Source organism: Panonychus citri, unplaced genomic scaffold (assembly GCF_014898815.1).
Source record: "Panonychus citri isolate SS breed McGregor unplaced genomic scaffold, ASM1489881v1 Contig00033, whole genome shotgun sequence".
NCBI lineage: Eukaryota > Metazoa > Arthropoda > Arachnida > Trombidiformes > Tetranychidae > Panonychus > Panonychus citri.
The window spans coordinates 129,816-142,417 of record NW_026515438.1 but is presented as its reverse complement, the minus strand read 5'-3'; the positions used below and the strand labels follow the sequence as shown (position 1 = coordinate 142,417).

Sequence of the window (12,602 nt, the reverse complement as noted above, 5' to 3'; positions counted from 1 at the left end):
TTAGGTGAGATGATTAAGTTTTAATTGTAAACAAGGGATAATAGTGATTATTGCAAAGATTAGAGAGGAGGATTAGTGATGATTGTCTAGGAAACGAATTTGTCAGATAGATTAGGAAAGAGATTGAATTAAATTCAATACAAATTATTGATTAAAACGAGAAACAGTTTAATTAATTTACTTTATAATATTTAACTTTTGCGTTGAAAATGATTGATTATGAGTACAGATAAATGATGGAGATGATTATGTTTATGAAGACAATTAAAAATCAAGAGAGTCGATTACTGATTTTGTCCGAAAATGACGTGGTGATGATGTGTGATTTGGATGGTTTTAGATGATTAAAATATGATTGAGATGAAATTATCAATATTATTATTATTATTATTATCGTTATTATACTAATTGTAATGTTGTTTATTGTTTAAATACAATTCATTGAAAATGCTGATCCTTTAGTAAAGTCCATGACTTCAGCGGCATATCGAGTGTCCGTTGGACAAAATGAATCCATTGGACAATTACATAATTTCTTAATAAATGTCGAATGAGATGATTGACTAATTGTCATACAGTTTTCTTGAGGTTTACAGATTTTAGGCTTGGATTTAAGAGATTAAAAGATTAAAGGATTAATAGGTAAGGAGAAAAGAGAGAAAAAAAGAGAAAAGATATAATTGATTATTGTTATTCGATTAAAGATGAACAATTAGATGATATGATTTGTTTTTAGACTTCGATTGTTGTCGTTAAATTAAATTAACCTTTGAGTTTATTAAAGTACAAACAAATAAGGGCTTAGAACGAAAGAAATGAGCAAGACAAAATCAATTGATTGATTAACTATTTGGCTTTAATCTAATTAGTTATATAGTAGTAGTGGGAATTAATTAACTCTAGAAATGAGGTATTATTTTAAATTGATTACTTTTCACTGGTTAGACTGGTCATTGTCTTGTAAAAGTATCAAGTTAGTTGACCAAGACCAGGAAATAGTTTGTTTGTTTTAATTGAAATGATTTGTAATTAATGGTGACGAAGGTAAATAAATGAGAGGATTGATCATTTTGAATCTAATCAGGGATAAAATCTAAATCTCGACGATGTTTATTTGAGTAAATTGATCATTCGGGAAAAAGACGAAAATGTAAAGAGAAACAAAAAAGAAAGAAAATGAAAATGAAAAAGAAGAAAAGTTCTTACCAATGAACATTTCAATAGAGTTTTAATGATCGTTTCTCCATTAGGCCTTGTGTGAGTATTTGTTGAATTTCGTACAAAAATATGTCTTGGTGGACATTCACAGTGAATTCGATTGTCACTGTTGATCAGTTGGAAATTCTCATCATACTCGATGATCGAACTATAGACAATTTCATCATGCGAACATTTTTTTAAACGAGGAGCTTCTTGGCAATACTGTTAATAGAATAGAATAGAACAGAATAAAAGTATGGTTAGAATGAGTGAACGAAGAAAACAGGTAAGAGAAACAAAAGAGAACAGGAAACAAGAAAATAGAAAGAAAAAGAGAGAGAGAGAGAAAAGGGTTAATGTAAAAAGGAAACGGAAGTTTAGTATCTCTCATTTTGATGTAATAAAGAAAAGAAAATTGTTTCTTGATAATATTCATTTAGTTCATCGAATAATTTTCAGGTAAGAAAAACTTTTCAAGCTCATGAGCATGAAAACGAATCTTTTATATTCTATCAACTATTTTAGATGGAAAATAATTTTCATGATTATTTTTCTTTCAGGTTAAATGATGAGTATCCATGAATACTGAACTTTCAATTTAATAACTTGATCATGATTACAATTTAAATTGTATTAATTTCTCATCATTTTTATAAATGTAATATCAATATCATCATCTAAATGGATACAATTTAAACATAATAATAAAGTTAATTGAATTTGATCGTTGGTCTTTTGTATTATCTCATCGTATCGATGAAACAATTGATTGTTTTAACTAATCCAATTAATCTGACGATTTAATAGAAAATGTTTCAACACAATTAATTCAATCATAGATATAATTGTTTACAATCAATTAATGAATTGATTGTTGTTATCGTGGGTGTTTTAATTACCCTTTTGAAATGCAAATTATCTTTAATTAGTCAGCTGATTGTTAATAAAATGAATACTGTGTACTATTACTGTTTGTAGTAATTAGCTAAAATAGTAACAATAATTTCATTCAATGAGAATGTGATTAACTAACTAATCTATCACACCTCATTAAAAGTCAAACAAAAATCTTTAGTTGACTAATTTTGCTCACTTTTTCTTGATAATCTCCACCTAATATTAATAATAATTAAGACATTTAGTACTTTCTTTTCATGTATAATAATTAACAACAATTAACAACAATTTACCTTATACTGATTTAATCCATGAGACAAAGTTCGTCCATCGAAACGATCAAATGATTCAGGACATGAGATGAAATCTTTACATTGACAAATACTTTGTGAACTGATTCCCATGTTGTTCAGTTCAACATAACCACACACAGAATAATCATGGGAACATTCAGGTAAATTCTGTAATCAAGAGAGATAATTAGAATTAGAATTAGAATTAGAATTAGACTTTGGATCATTGAATCATTGGATTGATTGAATCAATCGTTCTAAAGATAAATTTAACAACATTTATCTGTACTATTTTTGGATAAAATATTCATATTACAGATTAATAAGCATCTTCGAAATTGATATTACTCTTGTTCTTATTTCTATTATTTGTTGAATTTTTGTGCCGATTCAGTGGAAATTCAGTAAATTGTTCACTTTATGAAATAGATTCTTGTTTATTAATGATAATAATAAGAAGAATAAGATGAATTGGAATAAATAAAAGCGAAGAATGAGAAAAAAAGACTAATAAGAATAACGGTAATGATAATGATGAAGAGAAGAGAAGAAAAAAAAGTTGATAGAACTTTGAATAGAACTTTTCGCTCTCTTTTTCTCTCTTTCTCTCTCTCTCTCTCTTCTTCGCTTTCTGAACGTTTTCCATTAAGACTAAAACATGTAATTCGAATCGTTTCCCTTTTACAGGTAAATAGTTTTTCTTTTGTTAACAAGATTTCTAATTCCAATGTTATTTCAATTATCGACATGATGAGAAATGAATGAACAGTTTTCCATGAATGAAATTGATAAAATTATAAACGACATTTAAGAGCATTTACCTTATTTATTATCATCATTTTTCTCTTTTTCTGCCTCTTTTCTTCATCTTTCATCTTTTATCTCTCTTAATAATCTTAATCAATTTGATCATCATCTTTATCATCATCCTCTTGTCACTTCGACTTTTATATTTGTATTAATTATTAATCAAATTGTTAATCAACTGAAAGATTTTAACCTTTTGAGGATTATTATTGTTGACCATTAATTGTATGTTTTCCTCCTATTTGATTATTTATCAAGAGATTTCACTTGATTGATGATAATTAACTAATTATCTTCACGTTGATTTGATTAAATTATTTCACTTGTTGCTGATTAATTTAGTTTTGGTTCATCTCTGATTTCATTGTGATTTAACTGATTTTAACTGAATGATTATTTCACATGTCAACAATTTGATCAATCCAATAATCAATTAGTCGATTAGTCAATTAATTAGTTGACCATTAAACTTAATTAGTTGATTGAGTCAATTTGTCAATCAATTAGAATTACTTACTGATTGGTCTTCATAATCTCTTTTAGTTTGTCCATAAGAAAATTTAGTCGAAAATGTGAGAATAAGAAATAAAATAATTCGAATCCAAAGTAACATGATGATGATTTTGATTTAATTGGAATGAAAGTTTTTTAGTCTAATTTGAATCAATTGTAGTAAACTGTAAACTTGATGATTGTCACTTTGATCAAAAAGTATCAATAATAATCCATTAAGCAGAAAACAAAAAAAAGGTTCAACTAGTAATTAGATGATTGAATGAACACAGAAAAGAATAACAATTTAACAGTAAATTGTTGCAATTATTTGTTGAATTATTCACAATCAAATCAATTTTATTGGTGATTCTCAATCGAATCAAATAAATTATTGACTAAAAAGATGAAAGGTTATTGAGATTATGATGATGGTGATGATTATGACGATTGGGAATATGATGATGTGTTTGATGTCGATGATGATGATGAATATGATGAAATGATAACGATGATGATAAAGACAGAGACAAGGAGTGAGCGAGTTAGTAAGAGAGAGAAAGAGAGAGAATGAACTTGGTAAAGATGAAAATTCGACGCAACAATTAGTTAATATGAGATGTTATTGTTTCGTGATAACAATAAATGAAAATGAGAAGAGTTGAGTTGAGTTAAACTGTTCAACTGTTCAACTGACCTTAACACGAAGTTTATAGGATGTTACCGGGTGAATTTCATTAATTTCACCAGAAAACTCAATGAGAATCTATGAAGAAAATACTATGAGCATGATCATCATGTTCCATATACACCCAACAATAGATTGAACGAAAAAAACAAAAGAAAACAAAGTTATCTGTTGACTTTTATTCTGATTGATTTAATTCATGATCATAACCATCATCATAACTGTTAAAAGTCATTTGATCAACACGATCTATGGATGTTTTAAAATTTATCATTTTCGCAAGTGAATTAATATTTACTTAAATTTCGTGTATGACAATCACCAATTCAATCCGGAATGAAGATAAATAAGATATACAGTTAATTAATAACACGAAGAAGGTTAAAAGGTTAAATTCAGATTCCAAATCCCGATGAAGATGAGTTTCGCTTCATGAGGAATAAGTTCTGAGTTGAATTCTCTGAAGATTCTCATCAAATATTTTTCTTTTTAATATTTATCTCTTTTGTTTTCTTATCATTTCTAGTTATTCTCTATTTCTTTGTTCGAAAAGTTCTAAAGTTAATGAGATCCCATGAGAATTTCATTCAATTCTCTAACCAGTTATTCCAATAACTAAATAACTTTTATTTTCTTTTCATCGAAAATCTCAATGTATCATTTTCTTTATATATCGAAAAAAATTTTCTCATTCAAGTGATGAAAAGTTCTTGTTTTTTTCTTAAATCTCAAATTCTTACCATGAGATAATATTAATATCATGTTGAGAGAGAAAGAGTTATGAAATTTTCGAAATGGTCATCAACCGATTTGATATTCTAATGCCAACTGAAATTCTCATAGATAAAGTTAATCATTGGATGATAATAATCACAATTCTCAGTTTGAACTTAATCAGATTAACGTAAAGATTTGAATTGAAATCGTTTCGTTTTTAATTTAATCAATAAACTAATTTTGTTTTTCTTTTTCATTTCGTGATTTTTTTTACTCTTACAAGATAAACAATTAAATCACGTAATTTTAATTGTAATTACAATTGGTAAATACTATTGTTTAAACAACCGATGTAAAAGACAATAGATTGTCAGTATTTGAAAACTAACAACAAATCAAATCAAACAGGTTAAACTAATTAAATCGTAAACTCTAATCAAATTATCATCAAAAGGACAAATGATGATCATCAAATCAACAAGACTACAATTAAGTATAATAATAGTAGGTTGATGACAATTTGTTAATTCAGTTTTACTTCTGCAAATTGTGGATAGTGGAAAGGGTGAAAACCCCTTGAAGGCAAACAAAACAATCAGCTGATTAATTATTAACTGCTAATATATTGATTGATAAAAATGAATTACCAATTGAGTGATTTGTTTATGTGAGATTTTTTTTTCTTATAGGATTGATTATATTTCAACATCTCACTCAGCCTTTTCAGAATTGGTGTTATCCATTATCTGAATACCTCTTATAACGGTAAAAGTGATGAAAATGGTTGAAAAAAGGTAAGGATAAAGGTTAGTGATTTATAATTGATCACTTGTATTAATATCCAGAGAGAGAGAGAGAGAGAGAGAGAGAGAGATCAATTGATCCCGAATATATAATATTTAGTTTCCCTTTGATTTTTTTTACTTTGGCTTTAATAGTTGAATAGATGGACAATTTAAGGTCAATTGATTATTGTTGTTATATACTATCAAAGGTAATTAAGCTTTTTTAATTGTTTGATTATCAGTGATTTACTATTTATACTTATATTATATGTATAATGTGTAAAAGAATCCACTTGATTACCTTGTTAAATTGTGAATGTGAGAGTTGATAAAGTTGATGATATATTCTGACGGCAGTTGATTTGAACATTTATCATTTTCCTTTTTTTTCTTTCTTTTTTTATCTTCCTGTCAAAGTATTTATCTTCTCATGAATGAGATGATAAAAGTGATGAAAGTGATTGGATATGAAGAGAGAGAGAGAGAGAGAGAGAGAGAGACGCACATTAACAAAGAAAAGCTCTAACATCAACATGGAACTTGGAAGGTTGAAGGTTGTCAAAGTTTTCGGTTACTTTTCTTCATCATTTTCTTTCTCTTTTTTCTTCATCATCTTCAACATCTCTCTCTCTCTCTCTCTCTCTCTCTCTCTCTCTCTCTACCTTTTCTTCGAAAATTCAATGTTCTATTCTAACTGTTTTCGGGCTTAATAAATATTTTACGCGTTACTCTTTCTCTCTTTATATATCAGATTTCGGTTCTAAAAGCGATTCGATGAATATACTTCTCTTCCTTTTCTTCATCCAACATTTACTTAACTATGAAAAAGAAAATGACTGAGGATGATGAAGATGATGAGGATAAAAAGAGGAAGATGATGACGATGATGATATTGATATGGAATTAGATTTAATCATTCACCAATGAACCGTGAAAAGATTAAAGTCCATTTATCATCTTGTATTTTTTTTAATAGATTTAATCACCTCGTTAATTTTTTGTTTGTTTTCATTGTTTAATCTGATTTTAATACAACCGATTAGATCAAATCGAAAAGAAGAAGAAGAAGAAAAAAATAATATTGAAAAACAAATAATAATTAGTAACCAATGGGTCGAACTCTTCCGGTTCCGGTGGCCTGTGAGGTTTGTGGTGATAAATCATATGGTAAACATTATGGTGTCTATTGTTGTGACGGTTGTAGTTGTTTCTTTAAGCGATCCATCCGCAGGTCAGCCGTTTATCGGTGCATTGGTAAGTATGAATACTGGACATCGATTTCGTTGATTGACCTGAATTTCCGTTTTTCTTAAAAAGCAGGAACATCTAATTGTATCATTGATAAGGCTCGACGAAACTGGTGCCCTTATTGCCGTCTACAGAAATGTTTCAAGTGAATATGAACAAATTTGGTGAGTATCGATGGTCAACTTGATTAAAAGTTTACCTTTTCCGATTGACCCGAAAATTGGTCACCAATTAGTTGAATATAAGATTAGTAAATGGTCAATACCTTTGGGAGTAACTTTGACCTTTAGTATTTTGCTTTCTTGTTGTTTAGCTTTTTGTTTTTCTATTGTCAAAATGTTTACCTTTACATGTTATTATTGTTGTTGAAACAATTGAGAATTAAATTGTTATCATTATTATTGTCAATCATTGGAAATTGAATGCTCACAATTAGCCGTTCAAGAGGAACGAGGTCCAAGGAAAAATAAAAAGGTCAAAAGTGGACTGACCAAAGGAGCTTCTGGAACATCGTCATCACCATTACCGATATCAACAAGTTCATCTAAAGGATCAAAGTTATTAACGAATCAACAATCATCATCATCATCAACAGATCAACAGTCATCACCTTCTCCATCAATTATATTAAATCCTCATCCTCATCATCATCATCATCATAATTATCCTTCATCTCATAATGTTCAATGTCCAATAAAACCATTGACCAAAAGTATTCTTGACTCGTGTCGATCAAGTAAATTGATCAAACCAATGGCACTTCCGTTTTCATGTTTACCTGGTTCCGGTTATCATGGTTTCTCTCTCAATAATTCATCATCATCTTCAACCTCATCTCCATCAACATCCTTACCTTTAACATTAACCGATTTAGGATTAAACAAACCATTTAATTATCGATCCAATTTAGATTGTTATCCCTTCAGGTCAACACTAATCCCGACTACGATTTCGGGTTCACCTTCACCAGCAACGGCATCAGTTGCTGCCGCTGCCGCTTGGTCACTATCAACTAAATTGTTAGCAGCTAATTATCAAATTGCTTCGTTAAGTTCACTGCTTCATCATCATCATTATCATCATTCATCATCTAATTATGATCAACAGAATCAGTCTCAACTTGGACGATATCCTTTTCTGTCACATTCAAACTCTGTTTATCCAGGATTATCTAATTATCCTTTACCTTCATCATCTTCATCAACTGTTAATCCATTGTCAAATAGACAATCATTAGAAACTGGATTAACATATCCTTATTTTGATTCCAATTTAAATCTCTAACTAATCAACTTTTAATCACCTAAAGTTACAAATTAAGCTTCATTTTTATTTTCAAACAATCAAAATCAATACAATAATAAATTGTTTTCAAATCAAACAATCAAAATATTCATTTTTTTTAATATAATCTTACAATTTAATCCAATTGTTGTGAGTTAATCACGTTTAGAACCTTGTCTTAATTGTGAACGGGAGTGATAATAGTGAATTGAAAATGAACTTTTTAATAGTAAATTTGATTGAAAGTACAATTGTAATAGTTAATTGTTGATGATGGTAAGTAGCGAGTTATTGATTAGTTGGTTGATTTAGTTATTATCCATTTAAATGGTTAGCAGATTAAATTGTTTGATTGATTATTTTGGTTTTTTGGGAGGATTTTGATCGTAATAATCTTCTTCGGAGTTTTTTCTGCCTGAATGTTTCTCACAGTCGAGAAGAAGCGATTTGAGGCCATGAAAAGCGGGCAGCGCTTTGCCCGAAGAACCATCGGGATTAACATCGGTACAGGTTTTGTTGGGTTCGCACCGAGGCTCAAATTTAACCGATTCAACGGCGTAAACTTTTGGACTCCAGGGACGGTTGGGAATCGGTGAAATTGATTGGTAGGGAGGAGGCGAAGGCACTGATTTCACTTTGGGTGAGGCTGGTGCTTGTTTAATGATCGCTCGAGGTGAGACCGGAGCTAAAAGTGTCTTTTTACCTGGAAAACGGGCAAATGCTGAATAAGGGTCAGGGGGCGAATCCATGTTACCAGTCATGGGTCTCGATTGACCTTCGGGTAAAAAAGCACCAGAAGTTCCGGAATTAGTCCGATCAACACTTTTCTTTTTCTTCTTTGGTCCCATTACGAATGTTAATTAGCTAATTAACTTGCAATTTATTCATAATTGACACAATTTAATTCATTTACATGAAAAAAGAAAAAAAAACTTTTTTTATTCACTAATGAAAATTTTACAATCTCTTAATTTGCTTGTTGTTAGTTAAACAAATTTCATTTTTATGATTAATTTTTTGTTTGGATGGTTTAATAATCATTAAAGGGATAGGACACAATTAATCAATGTTTGTTTAAACAACTAAATCAAATTCAAGGATATCTAAATTGAAAAATAAAATTACTTTTTTCTTATGTTGATTAAATGTCTTAATCAATTTGCTAAATTTGCTTTGTTTTTAAACCAGTAATCATTTCATGAGGGAAATAAAGGTTTAATTGAAACATAAAAATCTAAACTAATTGTTAACTGTTATTAAACATTTATATATGATTTGATTTAGATTTTGTTTTTCTTTAACACAAAAATTAATGGATAGGGTTTGAAGGTGTGCTGTGGCTCTTTGTAGGTTAATATGATTTAACAGTGATTACTGTTTAGTTTGTTTTCGTAATGAATACAAAGAGAAACAATTTAAATGACTCTCATATTTAAATGATGATTACAAGTTTGAATAGTTAATTAAAGCTAATCTATATTGAGTGTAGTAATTTTTTTTTTCTCTTCTTTTGATGGATTGGGGGGAAGTCGCGATTGATTGAGAGGAAATTTGTGATAATGACCAAATGTAAATGGTATTGAAAATTTTGTCAAAATTAATGTAAATCAAAACTAATTTTGTTTCTCCTTCTCCTTTTGTGAATCCTCTGACTGTGTCTTTTCATCCTGTGTATCTGATGATGATGATGATGAAGATGATGATGATTCCCGCTCAGCAGCCATCTATAAATTGGAAAATTTAGAGAACAACAAAAAAAAACAATTAAAAATCAAACAGGTAAGTTGATTCTTTGGGAAGAGAAAGTGTAATTTTCGAGTGATTAACTTACCTTTTTGTAAGCCATCTCGAACAATTTAAGTGATGCTTGTTGTAAATCATTTGTTGCTGCTTTAATATTTTCCGCTGTTGTTGATTCTTCGTCTTTTTTAGCTAATACCTCTCGAGTTGCATCGATCTTTAATTTTAATTTTTCGCATTCTTCAGCGGGAAGTTGAGCTTTAAACTCTTCCATCTTTGTCTCGGTATCGTGAATAATACCTTCGGCTTGATTAACTGCTTCGATAACTTCTTTGTTCTTCTTGTCTTGTTCAGCGTATTTTTCTGCTTCACGAATCATATTTTCAACTTCATCTTTACTTAAACCACCGGATGATTGAATGACTATTTGTTGTTCTTTACCAGTTCCCTTGTCTCGAGCGGAAACATGGACAATACCGTTTGCATCGATATCAAAAGTAACTTCAATTTGAGGTACACCTCTGGGTGCAGGTGGAATACCGACTAAAGTAAATTGGCCCAAAATTTTGTTCGCTGCGGCCATTTCACGTTCTCCTTGGAAAACTTTAATTTCAACTTGAGTTTGACCATCGGCAGCGGTTGAGAAAACTTGACTCTTTTTGGTAGGAATAGTTGTATTTCTATTGATTAATTTGGTGAATACTCCACCTAATGTTTCAATACCAAGTGATAAAGGAGTTACATCTAATAAAAGTACTTCCGTCACGTTACCAGACAAAACACCTCCTTGAATAGCAGCACCAACTGCTACAGCTTCATCGGGATTAACTGATTTACTTGGTTGACGACCAAATATTTCTTGTACAGTTTCCTGGACCTTTGGCATTCGTGTCATACCACCAACAAGAATTACTTCCCCAATTTCGGAGGTTTTTACTTCGGCGTCTTTAACTGCCTTTTACATGGTTCAATTGTCCTTTTGATAAGATCGGCAACTAGCGATTCAAATTTGGCCCGTGTTAATTTAAGGTTCATGTGTTTAGGTCCACTTGCATCCATGGTTAAGTAAGGAAGGTTAATATCGGTTTGCATTGATGAAGATAATTCAATTTTCGCCTTCTCAGCTGCTTCCTTTAACCTTTGCATGGCCATAATATCCTTTGTCAGATCTATTCCTTGTTCACGTTTAAATTCACCTACTAAATAATTTACTAGACCATTATCAAAATCTTCACCACCAAGGAAAGTATCACCATTGGTAGATTTAACCTCGAAAACACCTTTTTGAATTTCTAAAATTGATACATCAAAAGTACCACCACCAAGATCGTAAACAGCGATAACCTTATCATCTACTTTATCTAAACCGTATGCAAGAGCAGCAGCGGTGGGTTCATTGATAACTCGAAGCACGTTAAGACCTGCAATTTGACCTGCATCTTTGGTTGCCTGTCTTTGGGAATCATTGAAATAGGCTGGAACTGTAATTACGGCATTTTTAACACTGTGATTGAGATAACCTTCAGCAGTCTCCTTCATTTTCATCAAGATAAAAGCACCAACTTGACTTGGACTATACAATTTTCCATGTGCTTCAACCCAAGCATCACCATTTGAGGCTCGAACAATTTTATAAGAAACAACTTTCTTATCTTTTTGAACTTCAGCATCGTCAAATTTACGACCAATTAAACGTTTGGTGGCATAAAATGTATTAGCAGCATTGGTTACAGCCTGACGACGAGCAGGCATTCCTACTAATCTTTCACCATCAGCTGTGAAAGCGACAACCGATGGAGTTGTCCTCGAACCCTCTAAAGATTAAACAAACAGAAGAAAAAAATATATATACATTGAACAAGGAAAATAAATAAATTCCCATCGAATATTCTAGAAGAGAATATTTTCCTATTACCCCTCCCCCCTTTAAACTGAAACATGCTTCCTAAGATGAATCAAGTAACCATGATTGTCAATCAATCGACTAAATTAACTGACCTGAATTTTCAATAACTCGAGGTGTTTTTCCTTCCATAACAGCGACACAAGAATTGGTTGTACCCAAATCCACACCAATGACAGTTCCGGTAACCTTTCCATCAGAAGCATTTCGATGACCAACCACACTAATCCGGTTACCAGTCTAAATTTAAACCAAAGACCAAAGATAAAAAGTACAAAGAGCAGAAAAAGAAAAAGACCAATCATGAAAACAACAATTAAATCAAACAGAGAAAAAAAAACAAATCACAATTGAAAAAAACAAAGAAGACAAAAGAAATTAAAAAGACCAAATTAAAAGACATTACCTTGAGAAGGAGATTCTTGCGAACAAGTGAATTTAAAGCAGCTGACCTTAGATTAATCAACATTTTGTAGAAATTATACAATACAACCAATCAGTTATTAATAAATTAATAAGAAAACAAATGAAATAATTAAATGCAATTA

The 12,602-nt window shown here is 30.5% G+C and overlaps 3 protein-coding genes across 3 annotated transcripts; 1 reads left to right on the top strand and 2 right to left on the bottom strand.

The window, feature by feature from the left end:
* Positions 1-4,510, bottom strand: LOC128397443 (U-scoloptoxin(11)-Sm5a-like). The gene is made up of 4 exons (XM_053358170.1): positions 3,715-4,510; positions 2,391-2,558; positions 1,207-1,422; positions 1-604 (listed from the first exon to the last, which is right to left on the bottom strand). The coding sequence occupies exons 1-4, from the start codon at positions 3,808-3,810 to the stop codon at positions 428-430; spliced, it is 657 nt and encodes a 218-aa protein (XP_053214145.1). The 5' UTR covers positions 3,811-4,510; the 3' UTR covers positions 1-427.
* Positions 4,511-5,797: 1,287 nt separating this feature from the next.
* Positions 5,798-8,444, top strand: LOC128397600 (putative protein TPRXL). Its single transcript, XM_053358340.1, has 4 exons — positions 5,798-5,888; positions 6,631-7,133; positions 7,197-7,291; positions 7,564-8,444. The coding sequence occupies exons 3-4, from the start codon at positions 7,264-7,266 to the stop codon at positions 8,409-8,411; spliced, it is 876 nt and encodes a 291-aa protein (XP_053214315.1). The 5' UTR covers positions 5,798-5,888; positions 6,631-7,133; positions 7,197-7,263; the 3' UTR covers positions 8,412-8,444.
* A 1,200-nt stretch (positions 8,445-9,644) lies between these two features.
* Positions 9,645-12,602, bottom strand: LOC128397598 (stress-70 protein, mitochondrial-like). The gene is given in 5 exon segments (XM_053358337.1): positions 9,645-10,135; positions 10,243-11,108; positions 11,111-11,965; positions 12,150-12,294; positions 12,461-12,602. Coding segments are annotated over 5 exon segments (2,040 nt in total). The 5' UTR covers positions 12,524-12,602; the 3' UTR covers positions 9,645-10,024.